The sequence below is a fragment of the Carettochelys insculpta genome, chromosome 3 (genome assembly GCF_033958435.1).
Source record: "Carettochelys insculpta isolate YL-2023 chromosome 3, ASM3395843v1, whole genome shotgun sequence".
Classification (NCBI taxonomy): Eukaryota; Metazoa; Chordata; order Testudines; family Carettochelyidae; genus Carettochelys; species Carettochelys insculpta.
In genome coordinates this window covers 193,565,782-193,591,270 of record NC_134139.1, presented here as the reverse complement: position 1 = coordinate 193,591,270, position 25,489 = coordinate 193,565,782, and the positions used below count along the sequence as shown (strand labels likewise).

Here is a 25,489-nt window from a genome sequence, read left to right as displayed (position 1 = left end):
TGAGAGGGGACGTGATTACAGGTTTCAAGTACCTAAGTACCTCCTAAGAAGGAGGCAGAAAATATTTTCTCTTTAACCACTGATGAAAGGATGAGAAGCTTAAACTGCAGCAAATGAGGTTTAGGATGAATATTAGAAAATTTTTCCTAATTGCAATGGTTGTTAAACACTGGAATTTATTGACTAGGAAGATGGATGGCATCACCATCATTGGAGATTTTTAAGAGCAGAAGGGGCAACTGCTATGGAGGGACACAGGGGAAGCACCAGTCACCCTGCCACATGACTCCTTCTTGCACTGCCCTTAGCCCAGGGGAGGGCCAGGAAACCCACCCACTCCTCCCTAGGCCCCGTCTATTCTCACCCACACATGCTCTGCACCTTTCCCCCTCTTCCCTGCCCCTGCTGAGCCCCAACCCACTTTTCCCCCAAGCTTCCTCCCCAAGTGATGCAGCCCCAGGACTAGTGGGACTGGCACTGGCAGAAGGGATTGGGTGTCCCTTCACGCAGCAGCAGCAACAGTGGGGGAGAAGCAGAGCAACATGGTCCCAGCCTGCTCCACTCCCCTGGCTCCTGGCTGCATTGCTCTTTTTCCCCACTGTGAGTGCAGGGAGTCTGCACCTGTGACATGGCCAGGACCCAGACGAGCAGAGCAGGCTAGGCCCACATCACTCCACTTCCCCCTAGTGTTGCCAGCCCCCCCACTATTCCCTTGGGTCACCCAGAGATTCTGGCCCCTGCCCCACTGCACATGAGTCACACCCAAAGAGCAGGTTAGATAAATACTTGTCAGGGCTAGTCTAGTTGATGCTTGGTCCTGCCATGAGTGCAGGGGACTGAACCTGATGACCTCTCAAGGTTCCCTCCAGTCCTATGGTTCTCTGATTCAAGATAAGTTCCATTCAGGGAAATCTAACTCACAGGGACAAGAGTAATTGGCTGTTAACTTGAAGAACACTTTTTATTGTGTAAAATATCTGTATTACTGACAGGGTAGATCACAAAATTAAACAGCAAAACCAATGTATTTGGGATGATTAGCCATCATGACTTTCTACTTGCCAATCACTGAGATTGAATAGAATTTAATTTATACTGGTATACTTCTACCCTTCAGACACTGTACACTGACCTGATCAGTCGTGGGGTGGAACAATTTCTATAGTGGGGGAGCTAAGAGTCATTGAACCAAACTGTAAACCCTGTATTTAAGGGAAACCACTTCAAGCTGAGCGGGCAGCAGCTATGCAATTGATCATAAAATAAAGAGAAAAGCAAGGATTTACTGTGAGTTAGGAGAACAGAGGGTATTCCAGGTAGATGGGAACAACAGAAACAAAACCTGGCACACAATCATACTTAAAAGTGGAAAGGCAAGGGCAGAGAATAGATGGGAGACCCAAGTTAGAAGAGTAAAGTAAATGAGCTAAGGAATAGCTATGTTAGGCCAGAGAGATCAGCTGTTGTAAATTAATCTCTTTATTGCTAATAAGGTCTCAAGGCTTTTGTACATGACACCCAAATTTCCATCTCCATCAACTCATTCTACAGGCATGATCCTGCAAGACATTCAGGTTAGAAGGTGTATGTGAGGTGCTGAATACCATCAACGCCTAAAGCAGTTAGTGCACGTATCTCAATAAAAAGAGCTCAGCACCTTGACATATAGGACATGAAACAGTCTGTACTCCTGTCTGGACTGTCAATGCTGAGCTACAGAACAAGAACCCTATTAATGAATGCATCAGAGTCTGAAGGCTCTCTTCTCAGCAAGACGGCCCTCTTTGGTTGCCATGTTACCAAGGCGACCATCTGTCCCACTTTTACCAGGACAGTCCCTTTTTTAAGCTGTCTCACAGGCATCCTAACGTTTTAAAGAAAATAGGCAAATTGTCCCTTATTTTGTGGGTCTCCTGTTCCCTGGCACCCTCTGCCTTGGGGTGGCAGCCTCTCCTGCCAGGGAGCTCCTCCACTCAGTGGCTGCTATGCTCCCCAGAGCTCTGCACCTTATGACAGCCCCTCTGGGGGAAAGCTGCTCCATTCTCTGGCCTCCCATGGTGGCAGCATCTGCTGCCAGCAAACTCCACAGTGGGGTACCTGCCCCATTCCCTGGAGTCCTACACTTACTGAAGCAGCTCCCAATGCCAGGGAGCCTCTCCATGGGTTGGCTGCCTCATTTCCTGGCCTTTTACGCCTCAGCTCCTGCTTCATTCCCTGTCCCCCTTCCTGGAGACTTTGAAACATACATCCTCCACTCCCCTTCACTCCTGGTGCCTCCCCATTGGAGGCTGCAGAGCCTCCACCCCAGTGCCTCACCCTGGAGCAGCAGCCCCCATCACCATGGTGCCCTGACATGGGACAGCAGCCCATCCCCAGAGGCCAGTGTCCCATATTTGCTATAGGGCAATGTGGTCACCCTACCTGTTTCTGACTCAGCTCTCACTTTCCTTAACTCAAGCCTTAGCTTTGCTTCCATGCAAGAAATCTCAGAGTCATTTCTAACCTGCAACATTACATTACCACATCTTCCTCATCCATGTATCTCTACTAATTGCCAGTTTCAGAACATTATCAGAATTTGTCCATACCGTGTCCCCTCTGTTTTGGCTTACATCCTTATCCCTGCTTTAATCATTACCTATCTTGACTACTGCTGTTCACTTTTTTATGGTCTTTCTAAATCTCTGCTCTTTAAACTTCAGCTTCCTAACTAGTCTGTCACTCCAGGAAGTAGAGTCAGATCACCTTTATCTTCTATCACTTTCATGGCTTCCTTTCTATTGCACAATCCAGTTCATGGATTTACTACAGCTGAAAGAAATAGAGGAAGCTGCTCGGCTGTCAGTCATATGGCAACCCCACTCCCCATAACTGCCTGCCCTGAGCTCCCCTCCCCACATCCTGGAGGGGTGCAGTATAACAGTACCTGTACGAAAATTAAGTTACTTTCACCTCTGATTTTACTTACAGCATCCATTCATTGAGGTATGTGGTTACAAGAGCCAGGAGTGCCATTTCATACTGCGGGGGAAGGAGGGAACAGATGGACTTTAACTGTGATTTCAGGGGCTACTTAGAAATTAGCTAACAGAAACTATATATAAAAAGAGAATTAAATAAATACTAGACCTACTCAGCACTAATACTAACATGTTCCTGTGACATTATTAGATTTTTAAAATAATTTTATGAGGCCATTTCTGTGATCAGCATTCTAGGCTTGCACCAAATCTTGTGCCAGGTGGGCCGAGTGAGGTGTCTAATGAAAGCTGGTAATGCCTTGAATCTGGTTATGCTATTTGTATGTCTGTGCCACATTTGTTTACAAAGTTATAGATATTGGCTTTATACCTGCATTAGAAATGGTTTAGTGCTGAGATTCACAACAGGAGGTATTATCACCTCCCCAGTCAGGTGACATGGGCTGAACAAAGCAACAGAGACTGGATACCCAGAATCAATGCCACAATTTATGGAAATGGATTGGGACTTGCTGGCTAGCCCAGTGACTAATGGCAGAATGCCACAACAGACAACCTGAGCAGGTGACCCTCCAGTGCCTATGGAAAAAGAAAGGAATTTTCCCCTTCACACGGCAAGCTATAAGATGGCCCTGGCAATGACCATTTTGTCTTCAGTACTCATGAACTAAGCCTAAGTGAACTGGGGTCCCATCCCTCATGGGATTTATTTTCAGAGATACTTTCAAGAAATCAGCATATAACACCATTGGCCTGCACCAGCTTTAATTGATGTATGTAATGTATCACTTTAACAATTTTTCTCTCATCCTATTCCTTCTTTCTTCATTAATAAACCTTTTTTAGATTCTAAAGGATTGGCACAGCATGCTGTTTTGGATAAGATCTAAGTATATATTGTCCTGGGGACGTGACTGGTCCCTTTGGGAGCTGGATGAATCTGTGCGGATTTGGTGAAATAGGTTTTCAGAGCCTCTCACCTGAGTGAGGATTACTGTTTTGGGCATTAGGAGGAGCTGGAGAATCTGTGGGTGTACTTTTGTAGCTTCTGTCTTGATTTGCTTTATTGAGAAGGAAATTCCAGCCTGGACTGTAAGTGGCCCAGATTAAGCAATCTGCCCAGGACTGGTTCTCTCAACTGTGTCAAGAACCCCTCATAATATTACAGTTCTCACATCTTGTGTTTAAATTTTAATGTATAATCTGGTTTCAGAGAGTAACTGGTTCCCTGTCAGTCTGTTTCAGCAAAATTAATAGAGAGTCCAGTGGCACCTGAACAACTAACCATTTTCTTAGGAGAAAATATAATCAAATATAAAATAATAAGAAAACTGTTATTCATTAAGGTGCCTCCAAACTCCTTAATGTATATTCTAACTCTGTTACTAACTCTTTAATACAACAATTGAAACAACTGCAGAAAAATCTGGGTTACTTTCTGTCACTTTTTTCCAGCACACCATGCAGAGAACAGATCATTTAACTTTTGGGAACATTTTACTAGCACAAGGCCCTGTGAGTTTACATTGCACCTTCCCAGTGCTGTAGGGGTGGTACACCACTGCAAATAAAATAAACTAAAAACTGACCTTAGCAGGGAGTAACTGACAAATCACTTCTACCATATTGCTAACCACAAATGTTGAAAAATCATGAGTCAGGCCCCTCAAAGAACATGAAATTGGCTTTAAAATCATGAGCTCATACAAAAATAAGAGCTTTGGAGTTCTTTTTATTAGCTTTCTGCTTTTTGAGCCTTTATAATGCACTGAGGTCTCATTTTGAAGCTTTCACCACAGCCCTGAGGTCTAGAAACTTTATTTTGATTTAAGGACAAAGGCTGAAATCACCACATACCCATCTGACTCCAGGAGCTGGAACTTTAAGGAAAACAGTCATTATCATGAATCTGTGACTACATCATAACAACTGGCTAGTTACTTTCCAGAAGGTTTTTAAACTCAATACTACAGTGACAGAGTTGCAGGTTTCAGAGGGGACTATTTAAAACCAAACACAAAGGAAATTCCACATTTTAAAGTTGAGAAAAGAACTGAGATTTTTCAGATATCTCAGGGCCACTGCAGGCAGGAAAGGAAAATAAACAGGTTGCCCAAGAAGAAGTCACATAAGCAATTCCTTTAGACGCTTCAGTTCCGCATATTGCCACTGGGGCACTCTTTATATGAATGAGTGGTTATGAAAACCAATCTCATCCAATAAAAGAGTCTTCCAATCTACAGGGACCAGCCACATGCCCAAATCAATTTATAGCTCAGATCTTATTCAAAAAAGCATGTTGTTGCCAACCCTTTAGTATCTCAAAGCTAAAGGTTTACTGATAAAAAGAGAGAGTGAGATTTAGAATTGTTAATGGGATCAAATACATACAACAATGGCAAAGTTCTTGGTTCAGGCTTGTAGCAGTGAAGGAATAAACTGCTGGCTTAACTTAAGTCCCTGAAGTACATCTGCAGCATGGATGAGTCATTCAGTCCTTTGTTTAAAGCTTCAGTTTGCAGCAAAGTTCCTCCGGAGGTTAGAAGCAGAACTGAATACAAAATGGAGGGGTGCTAGGGCCTTTTACAGCCTCTGCCATGTGGAGGGAATCCTGTGGTTCTTGCTGTGGAAAAGTACAGCAAGAGAATGGGGTTCGGAGTCACCTGGGCAAGTAACCGTCCATGCATGACTTGGTTCTTTGTAGTCTCAGCCTATATCTACATTACTGTGGAAGATCAACCACTCAGATCAACCCCAGCATAGACAAGCCCTGTAGCTTCATGCAAAGCAAGCAGTCCTGCCAGTTAAGGTGCCACAGGACTGTTGGTCAGCTGCTTGTAGGTGCTTACTATTGCCCCCAGGCTAGCCTGAATGTTCCTAAGAAGGCTCATCAGATGTGGATTGGCATTTCCCAAGGTCCTTTGTGAATCAATTTCTCCTCAGTGAGCCACCCAGCTTCGCAATACGGAGGCCAAATGCGTCACTGATACTGTTCAGAATCAAACATATTGAAATACGAGTTCTTAGAAAATACTAATAAGTTCAAATAGAAAAATTATACTTGCAAAATAGCATCTGTGCACAGGATAAGAATTAACAATGTGAGATTCACAGATGATATAGTTATCACTGAGGAAGATGAGGAGAAGCTAGCAAAAATGGTGCAGGTGCTAACCAACGAAGGGAAGTGGTACGGACTGATTATGAACATTGATAAAACAAAACAATGGTATTTGTAGATAAGGAAATAGGAAGGAAGATCAGTGTAGATGGGACTGAACTAGAGAACGTAGAGAAGATCACACATCCAGGGAGCAACATAACGTATGATCTAGACTGTAAGAAGGAAACAGCGACTAGAACAGCAAAAGCAAGAGTGAGTTTGAAGGTGATGGATAAGATCAGGAAAACCAAAGCAATTAGTTTAGGAATGAAGATGAGCATCTTGAAAACATGTATTCAGCAGCATGTTCTACGGATGTAAGACATGGATGATAATGAAAGATTTGAAGAGAAGAATATAGACATTCGAGAGGAGTTGTTATAGAAAGATCCTGAAAATAGGATGGATGCAGAAGGTCACCAATGAGGAATTATATGGGAAGATACAGCCAAAAGAGAACCTACTGCAGAATGTTAGACAACGGAAGTTACAGCTATTTGGGCATATCTGCAGAATGAACAATGAATGAAAAATCAAGACCATGGTATTCGGCATAATGGATGGTTTGAATAGGAGAGGCAGACCCCACAGAGAATGGGTAGATGATATGGTAGATTGGTGTGGAACTAACCTACAGAAGCTGAGCCACTCCACAATGGAAAGGGAAAAGGGAAGGAAATAGTGCGAGAGGCATCAGACACCAACGGGCACTGAGCCCATGGTTGTTGTTGATGATAATGATAATTATGATGATGACCAGCAGCTCATAAGCTTCTCAGAGACACCTCACTTGGCACACTTTGTACAAGATGTGTTGCAAATATATAACAGTGGTTGCAACAGTGACATAAGATCATATTTTAATCAGCTTATGTCACAACTTCATACTTAAATATCTGAGCCATTTTATCCAAGAAAAACAGGTTAGCCGTTCTGAAGCACTTAGACCCTGGTGACAGTGTCACATAAGTATCCTGGGTAGAGTGGGAAATCTCTGTACCACTGCTGGCCCTTCCCTAGGTTTTGGCCCTTTCTTTTCACCTATGTCCCTCAAATCTCCCTCTTTTCTGAATATAACCTAGCTGCCTCAGAAAATTTGGATGTATTTCTTCTGAGTCTCTTTTCAACATTCCCACCAATGCAGAGGTATTCCTGTTTTACAGGCAGTTGCTAGCCCCTTCTTATCTCAATCATCCTGCATTTATTTCTAAACAAAATACTGATTCCCTGCACTAGAGGATCCTCTCCTCTACGGAACTCACATTGCTGCAGTTAGGAGCTCTGCCTAGGAGCACAACTCCTGTATGAAAGCCGGGGTGGGGTGTGTGTGCAGCCCTTCCTGCCCTTTCCCCAGATGGCAACCCCGACAAGCTTCTCAGGTTTCCTGTTAAACATGTTTTCTAGCTCTCTGGTTACACAGAAAAGTTTGAACATGTGACCTGAGGGTAGGGTGACCATATCTCCCCCTTGGCCAAATATGGGACATGGAGAAATAACGCTGTCCCGGCCAAAATGAGACAGATGGTCACCATACCTGCAATTCAGGTGGTGGCTGCCCTGTGGGGGATGCCAACCTGCTGGGAGTGCTGCAGGGGGGCAGCTGTGACTCTCAGCTGCATCATGAGTTGGGGCACTGGGAACAGGGCTGCTGCCCCACCAGTGAAGCTCCTGACTTCCACCAGCTGTGGGAAGTCAGGCACACCAATCCAGCTCCCAGCTCCTGCCAGCCAGGGAAAGCTGGGTGGCAGCCACACAGGTCTGACTCCTGGCTCCCCCAGCTGGGGACAGTTGGACAGCAGCTGCGCTGCTGTGCCAGTCCAGCTCTCCCAGCTGCGTGGAGCCAGAACCGGGGCAGTGCTCCTAAAAAAGTGGAATATGGGGCAAGTAGCCCCTTTGGCAAAATAAATCAGGATGCCAGGATGGCATCTGATTTATGGGGCAGACCCCCCCAAAAACGGGATGGATGGTCACCATACCTGAGGGTGACCTAATGGTTCAAAAGCAAAAATAAAACAGTCTCAAACGGGTAGCCATGTTAGTCTGGAACTTCACAAAAACAAGCACCACCTTATAGACTAAAACTTTTATTTATTTAGTAATGAGCTTTCAAGTGTAAGACCCACTTCATCGGATTTGGAGCAGGTATCATCTTATGCATTACAATCACTATTTCCCCACCATTGATATTCACAGGAATGGCCCCCAACCCACTTAATTTACTTCTTTCACAGGTCCCATTACTGACAGATGACTCCTTGGCTCTCCCGCCCTTATTTCCATTCTTCTTCTCCTCCTACTTCCTTCCCCCCACCCCACTATATAAATCATGGATTCTTATTTCTGCTACAGATCTGAGGAAGTGGGTCTTATGCATGAAAGCTCATTACATAATAAATACAATTGTTAGTCTTTCAGGTGCTACAGGACTGCTTTTTTTCTTTTTTTTTTTTAAAGAAAAATACTCAATACTTTTTTTTAAACATCGGGATTTTTAAGTCAGTTTTGCAATTTGGGGGTCCTGACTCCTCAGTTTGGAAAGTTTAGGCTGTCAATACTGAGACTGTCTGGCTGCAAACTAGCTGACCTTTTTACAAAGCTTTAAAATCTGGTTAAGTTAATCTGCAACTGACAAAAGCTTGCTCATGTTGCCAGTTTCTCATTGAGGGTGAGCTGGAATCAGATACGTTACAGGACCTTTGCCAAAAGAAGCCTGGGCAGATAATATCCACTTGAGTATCTGGAAATATTTGTCACTTCTGTGTGAATATCTCCTTAATCTGCCAATAAACTTTGTTCACGGATAAAACAGTTTACAGTAAAGACTTTTAAACTGAGAACTAAAAGCCTGCTACAAACAGCAATATTATCAGAATCTGAGATACATCTAGGAACAGACAGTGAAACTTGGTGATGATGAAGGAAACATGATATGGGGATAGAGGAAAGGGAGAGACGCTTGGGATCTTGGTCTGTTCCCTCTACTGCAGCAAAGTATCCATACAGGCTTCATAAGATCACCTGATCTCGCTGTGCCCTATTTCACCATCTCTAAGATGGGAACAATAATCAACTGCCTCTCAGCAGATTAATGTACGTAAACTGTAGAAATAGTGTATTACTGTTGTTTAAACTAATGGTAAATCAAATAAATTGGAGCAATTCAAAACAGAGGAAGACAGAATTCTGCCACAGACACAGAATGTAGTAAAAATTAATTTCTCTCTATAAACAGAAGTGCATGGCCACTGGAGGGAAACTAATGTGACACTAATATTTTCAAAAACAATGTAAGGGAAAGAACTGTGAAACTAAAGATCTGGATTTCTGCAGTCTGTACAAGGAAACATGTAAAATCATGGGTGGGAATCAGCTAAAGGGTCTAAACAGGAACAGACTGCTTTAAGATTGTCCATGTGGGTTTACAAAGAGGAGGTCATACTATAAAATTGTGATTCACTTCTTGGGAGAAAAAAGCTATCAGTTTAGTGGGAAACATAAGGCATAAAATTCCTCCCTAGAGTAACTTTATTAATTACAATTAACTGATTTATAGTCATTTGAGATGGAGCTGAGATGAATTTGTCTTGATCATTCTTGACTTGACTATAACTGGTATGAAGAAATGGACCTGCACAACATCCAAACCCCTCCCGTGGTCCAGCAAATTCTCTCATCTGGCACAAGGCAGGTCACAAGGGTGCTATCTGAGAGAGATTCAGCCTGTGCAGATATCTGAGGAGCTTTTCTTTTAATTTAGAGAGATTTTTACTCTGCCTTCCCTGTTAGGTCCTATAATAATAGCACCTCTCAGAGCAAATATAACACACACATTAATTAATATTAAGCTACTTGTCTGCATAAGTTATTGAAAATAGAACAGGGAAATGGTAATTTCACAGAAATTCAAAGGTATCATGGATGGCATTTAAACCAATGTGGTTATATGAAAACCATGCTTTGGTGGGAAAAAAAAAAAGATCACTTGGATTAGGACAGGGTATAAAATGCGGCAGGGCAAAGAGCATGTGGCTGGAGTATAAGATGCCGCATAGACGATGTTGCTGCAGCAAAACTGTTTGAAATGTGGACATAGTCAACAGCAGCAAGAGAGCTTGCATACAAACTAAAAGTTAAGCACTCAATGCAATTAGGAGATATTTAGTTAAGACATAGGTTAATTAACATGTGGAACAGATTACTAAGTACAGAAATAGAAGATGCAGGTGTGAACTAATTTAAACAGAAATACCAAAGTATACAAGCTACAGAGTATAACTAGAGCAGAACCCAAATTAGATTTAGGGTAGATGGTATCTCTTCTTTCTGTGCTAAAATGTCACAGTACTGCAGTTGGTTTCATGCTGAATATATAAAAGAAAAGTTGGAAGAAGCGGGGAGGTCAACTCCATATTAATTAAATTAGAAGATTAAATTGTTAAATTGGGAGGTATTGCAAATATCAGTGATGCCAGAGGAAAAAAATAGGTTATAAAAAAAATGGAAAGTAAGAGCAGGAAATAAGTAGAAAAATACTGTAATCTGTTTTAGGGGAAAATCATTCAAAATAGATATGTAATGATGGCAGAGAGTCACTTGAAAAGCAGTAATGCTGAAACTGGTCTTCAGATGATAGTGAAGAGCAAATTATATATAAGTGTATGTATCAATTACATAGCTGCTTAGACTTTACAGTCATCAGATGTTCCTCATGCTGTGATCTTGTGGACATGGGCTCAGATCTGCAGAGGTCTTTACGCTTCCGAATTTAATAAAAATCCATAGAAGTTATGAACCTAAATATCTGTTTGGTTCTGGACCAAAATATGTGGTCATCAGTAGGAACAGAGCTCTGAGTCCTCTGTCCTTACTCCAGCTTATTTTCACTCAGCACAGCACAAAAGAGGAGGATGGGACTGGCTGTATGCAGTCTTTATACTCCCTCGTCCTCTGGTCTGATTGGTTTGGCTCTCAATGCAAGGCTGCTCCCTCCTCCTTAGAAAGCTATACCAGATTTGCCAAGATAGTTTCCCCATCTTCCTGAGGAGCAGAGCTTTACAGTCCCTCTGTTCTGCCAGAGCTGTGCAGATGGATTGTATTGGCACTAAATGTGTGAAGAAAGATCTGTTTGATAAATGCACACCTGTACAACTGGAATCAAAGAGACTGCTTATTCATTGTATGAGCATTAGACTTGTGAGCTCTCTAGGTCAATCTCTAGGGTTGTGTCTACACTACCTCCCTACTTCGAAGGGAGGATGGTAAGTAAGGTGTCAGTACATTATTAATGAAGTGCTGCACTGCATATGCAGCACTTCATTAAACTAATTCTCCCCTCAGGCAACTCCAAAGCGTTAAACTTCAAAGTGCTGGTTCACATGTAACTGCAGCTAACCGGCCAGTACTTCAAAGTACCTGGGCAACTTGGAAGTCCCTTTACTCCTCAAAGGTAGCGTAGACAAGCCCTAGTGGATGAAACGATCATACTCACTCATGGAGGACTGACATTCACCTGGGAAAGGACAATAGGCATACACATGGCCCAGTACATTGCACCTGCAAGTCAATACAACATCAAAGAAGCTGGTGCAGTTTTGAGCTGTACAGACACAACTCTAAGGAGCTGGGACACAAATGAATTGGACCTGGCGAAACAGCACCTAGAATGTCTGAGTTAGATATGGGCACCATATTACTTTAAATATACCAATACATTGTTGGGAGTAGAGGGAAGATGAAAACCCAAAGGTTGTGTCTACACTTGCATTCCTCTTTTGAAAGAGGCATGCAAATGAGGGAGATCAAAATTTCAACTGAGACGCAAATGTACATATCTGGTGTGTCATTTGCATATTCTCCCTTTGAAAGAACTTTTGAAAGGAAAAAAAGAAGTGTAGATGCAGCTCTTTCAAAAGTAAGCCCCATCTTTCAAAGGGTTCTTTTGAAGACACGGTTTGCTTTCAATAGAGCTGTGTCTACACTACTTTTTTTCTTTTGAAAGGAAGCTCTTTCAAAGGGAGAGTATGCAAAGGAGGCCCCAGCTATGTAAATCTGCACCTCATTTGCATTTTCAGTTTCCCTAATTTGCATGCCTTTTTCAAAAGAAGGATGCAAGTGGAGACATAGCCAAAGTGATGAACAAGCTAGATGGCCTGATTCCTAAGGTAAAAGGTGGCTAGCATTCTAACACAACCTTTTCTTTTACTGGTATGCGTCTGAAGAAGTATTTCTCAAATGGAGCTGTTGCTGAAGAAACAAGAACTGTTCTCCTTTGTGACAGCAAGATCCGCCTGAATTTAGTCCAGAAGGTTTTTGATCTACCTATTATTGAAATGAAACATGGTATGTTCTGTTTATTTCTGGTGGCCAGGTTACAGATGGCATTTTCGTTATGAAAAGTACTGGGAAACAGCTACATGGATTTTTCCTAGTAAGCCCTTGTTTTTCTTGTCTGAAACATGACAGAATGCAGTAGTGCTGGAACTACGGATGCTGAGAGTGCTGACATACCCCCTGGACTTAAGTAACAGAGCAAACACCAACTACTTAGTATTCATCATCAGCACCCCCAGCAAAATGCCTCCCAAAATTACTTACACATTAGGGATAATTGTGTAGCTGCCTGTAGCACAGTGCTGGACAACAGTATCCAACCTTTCTAATTAATTACACCATAGCAGAAGTCTTTAAGAACTGTGCCTAACTGATAAGCTGAGGCAAACTAAGAGGTTAATTAAGCCATTAGGCAAGTGGTACAAAAGGCACAGGTAGGAAGTGGGATGGGAGGAAGCAGATAACGAAAGAGGGAGGAAGGGATTGCTCTTCCTTGCTTACTGCAGGAGCTGAAGGCTTCCTAGGACATCAGGCGTAAGACTGTACAAAGAATAAGGGGGTGGTAGAAACCAATATTGTAAATAATAAATATTGTAAAGTGCACAGGGTCTTTTACCAGCAAAAATGACCATGGAGTAGAGCAGAGGCCAGTGAGCATGTTTTGCCACACTGCCCCCAAACCAGACCAATCAGGCAGATTCTTTTGGGGACGGGGACAGCAAAAATAATCAGGACTAGTGTTCCCTGTAAGCTGAGTGCTTGGGAAGCCAGGAAAGATTCAGGTGCCACTCAGCTGAATTAGCAGCATGCTCACAGCCACCCACAGTGGGCAGCATGTTTCTACTGAGGATGCACATCTGCACATACCGTGGTGCACATAACAAAATTCATTCTGTCCACAGATGGAAAAATAAGAGGGAACTCTGATCAGGACACCAAACTCTTTGGAAATACGGGTGCTTCCCTTTAAAGACTTGTCATCTTTACAGACCCTTTACCCTTTTTCACAAACATGCCACATACCTGATGGCACCAAGAGAGAAATATCATTTCTAGGATATGTAACTTATCAGCTTCTCAGCCACTGCAGAGCATATATGTCTCCCAGTCTCACTTAGGTGCTGGAGCTAGTGGTGCTGCTGCGCCTCTTGAAGTGGTTTCCATTATATACAGTGTGGTTCAGGGGCTGTCAGAAGCACCGCCCTACCCCCAGCACTCCTGCCCTGTCTTCTGTAATAGTTTCTGAAACTTGTCTTATATGCTCTATATATTATAAATGTTTGCCTTGGTCTGTAGCTATGGTCTCTTTGAGAAGCTTACCTCCCACAAAGAGGGATAACTTCCTACCTCCCCACACAGTTGCCCCCAACAAATAAAAATATTCTTCTTAATTAGAGCTGAGTGGAAGATGATTTTCCTGTCCAATGGAAATTTCCAACATTTCTAGAGAGCAAAAGCAATCGTGGCTCCTGCAGCTTAGTAGTTAGGGCACTCACCTGGGATGAGCAAAACCTAGTTTTAAATCCCTGCTCTGAATCAGACAAAGCAGGTACTTGAGCCTCTCATATCTACCAGGCTACTGACTTTTCTGGGGTGGGACTCTCTCTATATCTCCCTCATTTTGACCAGAACTTCCATACTGTATCTAAGAAACCTCTCTGAGCTTGTCTACACTACCACCTTCCTTCGAAGGAAGGATGGTAATTAGTTGGGAGTTTACTAATGAAGTTCTGTGGTGCATAAACATCACTTCATTAAGCAAATTCCCCACCCCCCACCCCCTCATGGCAACTTAAACTTCGAAGTACCGGCTTGTGTCTTTTTTGAGTAGTAAAGGGACCTTGAAGTGGCCCTGGCACTTTGAAGTACCGGTGGGTGAGCCGTGGCTAGACGCAAGCCAGTACTTTGAAGTTTAAAACTTCAGAGCTGGCACGGGGGCGGGGGGGGGAATTTGCTTAATGAAGTGCTGCCTATGCACCACAACACTTTGTTAGTAAATGCCCAACACCCTAATTACCATCCTTCCTTCAAAGGAAGGTGGTACTGAAGACAAGCCCTCTGACTACATAATATGCTATGATTGGCAGCTTACTGCTAAAATGAGGTCAGCAGAGGGATAGCATAAGTGCTGTCAGAGAGGACAGAACAAGGTAGGAAAACCTGCTTAAACTGGACCAAATTCATTCTAGTCCTGATGCTGAGGTCAGTGCTAAATTAAGAATGGTGTCTCCCTCAGACTGGGGATCCCTGAAACTGGTTTGGTTTTGGACTGCCTTAACTTGTACCCTGGCTGCAATGGTCTCTCTGGCTATATCCAGTAGCCAAGCACAATTGGGGCATAAGACATCTCTCCCTCTGACAGCACACCTCTTGTGCTGGGAGTGGCTGAAGGTGGTGAAATAGAGCCAGTTAGGTCAAGTTGGCATCTGTTGGAGGGACCCTCTGGGGAGATATCCCTTTGCAACAATGCAAAGTGGATTTAGCATGGGGAGGAGGCACTGAATTACAATCTTAGGCCAGCACCACCAGTTCTTGGTTTTAAGAGCACCAAATTGACCTATTTTATACTTGGGGAAAAAAAAAATGGTCTGGAGCAATTACTCTGAAAATGAACAGGAAAGCCTGAGAAAGCCATTTATCAGCATACAGAAAGGCTGATAATTTAGCTAACCTAACATCAACACTCTTCATTTTGATGCCATAGGTTTTGAAGAAAATAAATGCCACAACCCAGAAGCAATTTCAGATGTGCTGTTACATGCTTAAAAAAACGAGTCAATTTGTCAAGAGCAAAAGGAATTCTTGAATCAAAAATCCCTCTCAAACCATGCAAAATTTACCAGCTGTAGAGCAGAGAGATTTATGTGATTCTTCAATCAATTGAAGAACTAACCAGAGAGAGAGTTGTATTCCTGGCTGTGTCTACACTAACACTGCTCTTTTGAAAGAGGCATCCAAATGAGGCAAATCAAAAATGCAAATGAGGCGTAGATTTACATATCTGGCACCTCACTTGCATATTCTTCTTTTGAAAGAGCTTCTTTCGGAAATGGGGTTTACTTTTGAAAGAGCAGAGTCTACACTGCTTTTTTTTTTTCTTTTGAAAGAGCAATGCTAGTGTAGACACAGCCCCTGAGTTTTCCTTTTAGTTTGGGATTCTGGTGAGCTGCAAAGCTCAAAGTATAATCTGTAAAAATTGCTGCGTTTCACTGAGTTATGTATTGAAACCCTGTGAAATGACAAATTTTGCATACTTTTGGCACAAAACCATGAGATTCCCTAGGTAAAAGTGACTTGTTTGTGAACCTTGAGCAGTGAGTACTATAAAAGTAGGGCGGCTTTCCAGTTTGCAACAAAAATGTATACTGAAGGGTAGACAAAAATGTTACTTGTCTCCATCCCAACTTTAGATGGGTCACTTTGACAAATGTCCTTAATTTGCAGCAGTAGTTTCCATATTTTGAACAAACATAAAAATGGTAATCTGCAGCAATGAGACAAATTCAGAACTGATGCAAACCCACTAATATGAATGGAATTACATAAGGGATGAAATTAGCATTGCTCTGAATGCTTTAAGTCCTGTAGCAAAATTCCATTACCCTCACTAAATATAGCCTGTCAAATACAGCATTGGTAACAGCACATATTTGGAGGTCTCAGTCTTCTGCAGGTCACTGTAATAATTATGCAATGTTAAAGGGTGTTCTAACATTACTTTCTGCAGCACCCAGCACTCAGTGACAAAACATTTTGTGGGATATAAGTGTTGCTGATTACAAATGTGATTTTTTAAACTCTCAAGGGAATGGGGATGATAACTCAGAAAACATAACAAAAAAGCAGGTTTTGAGAGTTGCGTGACAGCATTTCCAACAACCCTCTAGTTTATGGACTCCAAAGTCTGTCCAGAATTAGAAAGCTGGTATTAACAAAAAAAGATTAAAGGGTCACAGTTGGTAATGACAATCTTCTTATGACGTTATAGGTGACATGACAACATGAAATAGTGAAGCAGCTTGTGAAAATGGTTAGATAATAGCATAAGGAAAGGAGATTTCCCTTTGCCAAATATACAATATTGCAACTGAAAAAACCCCAAAACACAAGCACAGTTTTAGGGTTTTTACTTTTCCTTTTTTGATAATCTTCATTTTGCGTAAAAAAGTAAAATTTTTAAGAACGATCAAGAGCCATACAATGAAACATAGCCTATCTTCCTTTATATTAAATGATGCTATTTCAGGTCCTCACTCCATAATTACAGGATTTAGTAGGCCTTATCATTAATATGGCACACAGGGGTTCCCAGAGTGGTATTGTCATTGATCTTTCTTCTTATATGTACAATTGAACAAAGCAAAGGCTATACAGACAAATTGTTGTACATGTGTATGTTATTTCCTCAACAACATAATAGGCAGCCCATTAAGGAAAAGACCAACTAGCAGTAAAAATAAACAGTAAATATTGTTTTATTTTAAAAGGTGATTTACAAAGGAAAGGAAATGGGTTTGTATTCTTGGTGCATGAAGCAAATTCTGGTTTTTATTGTGTTTATTTATTTCTTTTCTTTTTCCCTTTTTTCTGCTTTTTTATAAACTTTAGAAATTTAGCTCTATCTTCCCTATATTTTCCTGAAAAACTCTGTGGGCAACTGGAGAACTAGTAGGTTTATGATATCAGAAATATTTTTTGTAAGCAAAACCTAATTAACTGAGAGGGGAAGTGATTTTATTCAGTCTGTTTAAAAATCTTGTTTTTGTTATCTATTTAATACAAATTCCAGAGGAACACTTGGGGGAAAAGACATCTTTGTCAGAGATTCAATAACCTACTTCTTCAACAGAGAGCTAAGCAAGCTCACATTCCACATTTCTGAGACTTCTAACAAGTCACCCCACAAACCCACTAAGAACAACACTTGACAGTTCCAATATTTCTAAGGTAAAAACCAAGCAATAGTAAAAACCAGACAGAAAAATGGAGCCCTTTCAAGACCTCTTTACATTACAATTAGGAGTGGGGAAAAGTACAGTTATTTTTTTTCCTTTTACATGTCACCTAAATTTAGGGCTAGTCTGAAAGCCTTGGAGATGAAAGCTTCTATTTATCCCCTAAACAAATATAGCACAGGGAGTTTCTTAATAGTGTATTTTAATTTTTGTCATTCCTGTGCCATTTGGAAGGAGGGAATGAGCAAATGGATAAGTAGAAGGTGGCATTGGAACACGAGTTAGCTGTGGGAGGCTAGATAAAAAAAGTTTGGAGGAGGAAAGTGGGGGTGCTTAAAGGGCATCCACATTAGCAAAAACTGACATTTGTTTTTCACTGTCATTGAGCAGGGGTAGTAAAAATGCAAGAGCCTTTTGTATACTAGGGCTTCCATTGATGTTACCATCGTGGAAATCTCACGTAGAGAGGACTGCCAGATATGAGTCTTGCTGGTAGAGACAAGATTTTAACGGGGAGGAAAAGGAAGGCTCATTTGTTGAACTACATATTTCAAAGCAGCATTGTATATTGTGTATAACCACATTAGTACATTCATTTTCTTTAACACTCAACATCTTTATAGGTTCTTCATGGATTGTCCTCACAGAAGACAGCGAAGGTTTTGTTCCATTAACATTCAAAGCAAAGCAAGAGATCATCATAAGGGATGGAAGTGACAGTTCAGAAGTCTGTGGAAGCCACGCCTTCAAAAAAAGCTTTTCTATGCAACCACCAAGCAGTGTGACATAATTTCCGGATGAAAAAAGATGTTCTACAGTATCAGAAACTGCATGACTAGAGAACTGTCTCCTATACATTCAATGCACTGAATCCTTAATACATGTGGCAAAGTTTGATGGTAGTTAGATCCTATTTGGGCTTTTGTGGTCCTGCCTGCAGGATCAGGTGTAGATTCATGTCTGTTTCACCTGAGACTAACGATGTTTATGACAGGATTTGAGCAGTGGGTGGGGAAAGGCTGTTTCTCTCTAGCTGGTACTTTACCTCTGTTCAGGGTGTTCTTAGAGAAGCAAGTTAAAACCACGTGATTACAATAATGGATAAAGATCAAGTGTGAGTGCGGTAACTCAGCAGTAACAGATATACATTTTGCACTAAAAGCTGGTGGTACTGAAGCAAGTTTTATTAAATTCATTTCTGTTTATTAACATGCCCAGAAAGCAATCAGTTTTTTTTTTTTGTTTGGCCAGAGTTTGCTGCTCTAGTGTATCTGAGGGAAACGTACAGATTTTTGGAGAAACAGATTATTTTCATGGGAAGATGACTGTTAAAAAGAGCTATGTCAGTGTCTCATCCACCATGAGTATCTGTTTAGCCGAACCTAGGAAAGCAACTATTTACCATGCAACAAAAAAACAACCACCAACCAAAAAAAAAAACCACCCAAGGTAAAGTAAGGGTCAAAGACATCTGGAGACAGTAGGTAATACAAGCATATACTGGGAGCAGATGGACATATTTGTGGGGGCCCAAATCATCATGATTATGAGGATGAGAGAAGGAACAACAAAGGAATGGAATAAACTCAGTGTTTTTTTTTCCAGGAGGTAGGAAAGGATGAACGAAGTGTCCCAGGCATGGAGTACCTGATTGTCCTTCTGAGTATGCATAGATAGAAAGGATGGAGAGGCGTGCCTGTTTCCTGCTTTGTGCTCAAGAAATTACAGATGAATTTTGTGTAATCTTTGTCTCTACAAGTGTTTAGTCCTTAAGTTTGAGACAAACATTTATTTTCATGAATTTCTATCTTTGTAAATATCTCTGAGAAGCATTTTCCACTGCACCCTGGAAATCACTGTAATGTTTATATGGCAAACATATTGCAAAATCTATGTGATAAAAACTGTAAGTGAAATGAGTTGTATGATAAATGCACTCTTGCCACTGCTGAATTCCCTCCTGGGACTTAGGTTACTGTTTTGAGCAATAAAAAACATGTTTCTATTTCCCCAGAGTGTGGGATTCTCTTCAAAAATTACATTTGCCACTGCTCAAGATGGGCAACAATCAGTCTTCTACTAATGAAAGATTTAAGGTTCAATATCACATGCTTGAATGGGGCCAGCTATAGAAGCTTTAAACCCATCAGTTTGGCTATGTTGAGATTACAGGGATTTGTCAACATAAGTTTTTGTCAGAAGATACCTTCCAACAAAACTTCTGTCAACAGATCATGGCCAAACTGCCAAGCAGATTGCAAAAGCGATCTGCTCTGTTGGCAGAGAGTGGCCAGATAGCCCGGCCACTCTACCAGCAAAACTGTCAACCAGAAGCACAGCAGACAGGGCTGCCCAGTGTCCTGGAAGCCCAGTCGGTCAACAGAGAGCCTCCTGAAACATCCAGACCGGCTTTCTGTCAACAGATCTCAGTTGACAGAGGCATTATTCCTTGTGGGGAGAGGGGTACAACTGTCAACAAAAGTTTTGTGTTCTGTCAACTTACTGTCGACAGAACGCCTTGGGAACCTGGACACTCTGTGGGTTTTGTTGGCAAAACGGCAGTTTTGTTGATAAAACCCTCTAGTGTAGATGCAGCCTGTAAGGGCAAGCATTTTTCTACCCCGCTACCCAGTGGCGTATGGCTAGTATTGGTAGGTCATAAGGTCTTGGACCTTAAAATCCCAACATTGGTAGGGAAAAAAGAATGTAAAATAATTTAAAATATTTTTAGAGGTTTTTAAAATGTGTCCTTTCCAAATCCAATACTGTTGGACTCTTGACACGAAGGTGGCCTCCACCACTTAACACTAGGTAAAAGGGCCAGAGCAGCATATAGGGCTCTAAAAATCTCAAATCCAGCCATGGCCAATTCCTTGAAATGCTTTCTAAGGACTCTTTGCAAGCCCTCGTGTAGGAGACATGTTGGATGTAGACTTGGAAGCAGGAAGTGTGCGTCCTGGGCAGGGCCACAGCATGTAGCACTGCGAAGATTCCAGGCAGTAGTACAATCCACCTGGCAGGGTGAGCAGTTTTATATCACAACTGGAGTTAGACAAGGCTGTGTGTTATCACCTATCCTTTTTGCATTAGACTGGGTGATGACAGAAGCAACAAAATGTATAAAATGGGATAGTAGAAATGAGTTTCATGACCTTGGCTTTACCAACAACATTGTTTTATTAAGGGTTGACTCTTTCACTTGCCATGGCAAAACCTTCTTGTTTAAGTTTTGTTGTTCACGTGCAAGTGAAGACATAGACTTAGTATGTCAAGGAGTGGAATTATCATCCTTATGTCAGAGGAAGGTGACAAAATTGGACTAAATGTAAATGCAGAGAAACAGATTATGAAGATAGGAAACTGGACAACAAATTGAATGGGTAAAAAAATAGTGCAACTGGGGAGTATGACAGCATTTGAAGGTGATGAAGAAAGATGTTCATAAGAGATTAGGAAATGCAAACACCACTTCTGAAAGAATGAAAAATATCTGATCGGAAGTCTCGGCACCAAACAAAGGGTCAGATTATACCATGTGATCGCACTGAACATGATTAAGTACAGAGCAGAGACAAGGCCACTGTAGTTAACGTAAAAAGACTAGAAGATGGCTGTAATGGGAGCCCTCACTACTGGATCACCCAGTGGCAGCCATGCGCAGCACCATCATTGCCTCTCTGCCAGTTTCCCCTGAATGAGGGCTTTAGTAAGTCCAATATAGCTCATATCTTGAACTGTAGGATCTAGTTTATTCACCTCTAAAGGCAGAACATCACACTAATGGGCCTTCCGCTCAACATCTCTACCTGCAGAGAAGACAGTCTGAGTAACCCTTAGTAAATCTAGAATGTAGCCTTGATATAGTGCAGTCCTCTTGTGCAGATAGACTTGCCAAATGTTATTGAATTTGACATATGAGCTGCTTTTCCATTACCTCAGGCTCTCACAAAAGAGCACTGTACAAATACTCTTGTGTGGGTTAGTCATTTTGTGCCTTTGGTCCTTTACCAGCCTGAGGTCATTACACAATGTTTGTGTTGAATCCAAATTCACTTTGCTGAGATTTACTTTTCCCTCTCATCTTCCTATCTATTAAAGAATTGTCCCGTTACTGACATTTTGATGTGCCTACTGCAACACCTCTTTTAGCAAGAACACAAAATTGTCCTTGAACTTTATGTCTCCATTATTATGTAACACATATGTGTCAAAAGCCAGGTGTGATCAAATGTTTGGTGGTATGTGGTGCCAATACGTCAGTACTGGCACAGAAAGACTTCCTGCAGAGGAGATGACATTTGCAGTGTTATGCAGTCTTGCCACTGAAAACCATCAGTGCCTGATATTTTGGAAAGGATCTATCCAACCTGTCAGCAGACACCACGCTATCTTAACATACAAGAGTGTACACAGCCAAGAAAGGAATAGATCTCTGTGTAATACTAGATACAAAACCACTCCAGAATAAAAAGGCAAACCAGATTTTCACATTAGGGACTCCAACCATTTCCTTTAAATCAAACTAATACTTAGAAACAGGAAGAAAAATGTATTTCCAAAGAAGGCAACATACTAAGAGAACGTAACATCCTAGGAGTACATTTATGATAATTTTGTTAACGTTCAGGAGAAAAGGAACAAACATTTGGACATGATAAAAGGCTCTACCTGATATAACTGAATTTTAGTCTTCTGCCATGATTACTTTTCACAGGAGGAAAATACTTTCATTACAAATTATTCATGCTTTGTTTCATACATTTCTGAGTTTGAGGCAAGTGGCTTGCACCGCCTTATACAGTTGGTCTGAAACACCACATATAAGAAAACAAAAAGGCAGTCCAGTAGCACTTTAAAGACTAACACAATAATTTATTAGGTGACAAGCTTCCATGGGACAGACCCACTTCTTCCGATGATAACGATAATGATGATGATGATGACCAGCAGCTCATATGCTTCTCAGAGACACCTAACTCGGCACACTTTGTACAAGATGTGTTGCAAATATATAACAGTGGTTGCAACAGTGATATATGATCATATTTTAATCAGCTTATATCACAACTTCATACTTAAATATCTGAGCCATTTTATCCAAGCAAAAACAGGTTAGCTATTCTGAAGCACTTAGACCCTGGTGACAGTGTCACATAAGTATCCAGGGTAGAGTGGGAAATCTCTGTACCACTGCTGGCCCTTCCTTAGGTATTGGCCCCTTCTTTTCACCTATGCCCCTCAAAACTCCCTCTTTTCTAAATATAACCTAGCTGCCTCAGAAAACTTGGATGTATTTCTTCTGAGTCTCTCTTGAACATCCCCACCAATGCAGAGGTATTCCTGTTTCACAGGCAGTTGCTAGCCCCTTCTTATCTGGGTCTGTCCCACGAAAGCTCATCACCTAATAAATTATTTTGTTACATTTTGTTAAATTATTTTGTTAGTCTTTAAAGTGCTACTGGACCGCTTTTTTGTTTTGATAGTATATAGACTAGCACAGCTATCTCTCTGTTACTATTCAACATGTAAGAAGGCTTTCTTAAGTTACATAAATGCATGGTTGTGATGTGAGGCCCTAGTGTCTAATTCAACCTCTTTGAGATTGGGAATTGACACTTCAGTTAACATAACTGTGAAGAGAATCAAAAGCCCCACAACTGGTAAAAAAGGGGTTGTGAAAATGTGAACCCACCCAGTAGTTTTGGACTCAGTGGCTGGAGGTGATTTTGCTGAGTATCTTTTGGGCAAACATAAGTATGAGTGCGAGGCACAGCAGGACCACACAAAAGGAGACAGAATATAGGGCCTAAACTAGCAGTCTTTAAGCATAACAAGACCCTGGTTAAGCCTAGAGCAGGGATAAGCAATGAGCCCATGAGTCAGATGTGGTTCACCAGGGTTAATCATAGAATCATAGAATACTAGGACTGGAAGGGACCTTGAGAGGTGATTGAGTCCAGCCCCCTGCCCTCATGGCAGGACCAAGTACTGTCTAGACCATCTCTGACAGACATTTATCTAACCTGTTCTTAAATATTTCCAGAGATGGAGATTCCACAACCTCCCTAAGCAATTTATTCCAGTGTTTGACCACCCCTGGCAGTTAGGAACTTTTTCCTAATGTCCAACCTAAAAATCCCTTGCTGCAGTTTAAGTCCATTTCTTCTTGTTCTATCCTCATAGGCCAAGAAGAACAATTTTTCTCCTTCCTCTTTATGACACCCTTTTAGATACCTGAAAATCACTATTGTGTTCCCCCTCGATCTTCTTTTTTCCAAACTAAACAAGCCCAATTCTTTCAGCCTTCCTTCACAGGGCATGTTCTCTACACCTTTGATCATTCTTGTTGCTCTTTTCTGGACCCTTTCCAATTTCTCCACATCTTTCTTGAAATGCAGTGCCGAGAACTGGACACACTACTCAACTGAGGCCTAACCAGTGCAGAATAGAGAAGAAGAATGACTTCTCATGTCTTGTTCACAACACACCTGTTAATACACCCCAGAATCATGTTTGTTTTTTTGCAACAGCATCACACGGTTAGCTCTTGGCAGGCCACCCTATCCTTTATTTACTAAAGCATCTGCAGGTACAGCCACTCGCATCTCCTATTGGCCACAGTTTGCCATTCCTGACCAATATAAGCTGCGGGAAGCCATGCAGATCTGGCCACCACTTTCTGCAGCTCCCATTGGTTGGGAATAGCAAACCACAGCCCATGGTATCTTTGAGCTGCTGTACCTGTCTGTAACCCTTTTGCCAGAGGGAGTCGGCAGCACCCAGGTCCACGTTCAATATCTCGGGGCTCCTTTTCATCCATCACATAGAACCAGCTCGAGCCCCCACCCAGTAGCCTAGGAAATACACACACCCCTGGGCACCTTGGAGACGCAGTGCTTCCCCACTCACAAGCACAGAATCTGAGTGTAGAAAAGAAACTTTTAATGAAAGAGGCAGAAAGTCATATGGCATAAGCTTGGGAAAATGCCACATCCAAAGTTCATAACCAATCCCCCAGTGATATCCTTCAACTACCGTATCAGTCTGCTATCCACTCTGTATGACTCCAACACCGGACAAGTCACTTTCTGATCTATAATGTCAAATGGCTTCTGAAAACCGATGGAGCAATTGTAGATGTTCTTGTTCTTTCATCAAGCTTTCTCATTCTTAGTGCCAATATCTGCTATATGGTACTTCTACCTTTTCTGAACCCCGCTTGCTCGTCCACTAGATGTTCTTCTATCTGCGATCTCAGTCTCTCTGTCACTATCACCATCAGCATCTTGCCTAGATGACTTGTTAGGGCAACCGTTCTGTAGTTCATGCACTCCAATGTGCTTCCTGTCATGTGTATTGGCACTAACATAGATCTTGTCCATTCCTTAGATGCCTTCCCCTCTTTCCATTTGACCATCCTTCCTCCTTTATCCAGACTTGGGATTGACATGGAACCTTCCTGATTTTACCTTTCCTCAGCCTCTCCCAGGGTCTCATCTCTAACTTCTCCTTTCCCAAACCCTATTTCTTCTCTACCGGTCTGCATGGTTCTTAACCCCTCAAAAATGCTGTATATTTTTACTTATGCTGCAATTTAAAACTCATTTGATATGAGAAAGCTATAAACATTGTAGGCCATTTAAATAATAAAAACACACATTTTGATCCTTATTGTGGAAACCAGAACTTTTGTTAAATTGCAAGAATTGAGGGATGAGTGGAAGATTAGAGTCAATGTTAAAATCACTATTGACTAAATCTGAGAGAGATTATTATTAAACAAAGACAAAGTGTGCTAGGACTGAGCCTGCAGATGGGAAATGAATTTGACTGCTTTTGTCTTTTAAACAGGTCTCACTTACGGTATTTTAATTGTGCTATTTTTTTCCCTTTTCATTCATATAAATCATGGGGCTTTCAGCATCAGGTGATGATCAGGATAAATGAAGGCATCATCTATGTTGTTGGCAAGCAGATTAAAAATTCTAAAGGAGAAAGGAGATTTTTGCTTATTTGCAGTATAATTATTAAAAAATAACCATAGCGATTATGCAAATTCC

At 41.6% G+C, this 25,489-nt stretch overlaps 1 protein-coding gene and 1 long non-coding RNA gene across 2 annotated transcripts in view; one reads left to right on the top strand and one right to left on the bottom strand.

The window, feature by feature from the left end:
• WDCP (WD repeat and coiled coil containing) overlaps positions 1-19,290 on the top strand; it is a 41,000-nt gene extending 21,710 nt beyond the window's left edge. Inside the window, exons 4-5 of the mRNA XM_074988988.1 lie at positions 12,363-12,483; positions 18,053-19,290. Coding sequence (XP_074845089.1) covers positions 12,363-12,483; positions 18,053-18,219 — 288 coding nt within the window. The 3' untranslated portion in view covers positions 18,220-19,290. The remainder of the gene's footprint in view (positions 1-12,362; positions 12,484-18,052) is intronic.
• Positions 1-25,393, bottom strand: part of LOC142010596 (uncharacterized) — a 33,507-nt gene extending 8,114 nt beyond the window's left edge. The window contains exon 1 of the long non-coding RNA XR_012644843.1: positions 25,292-25,393. This is a non-coding gene — a long non-coding RNA (uncharacterized LOC142010596). The remainder of the gene's footprint in view (positions 1-25,291) is intronic.
• Between the last annotated feature and the right edge of the window lie 96 nt (positions 25,394-25,489).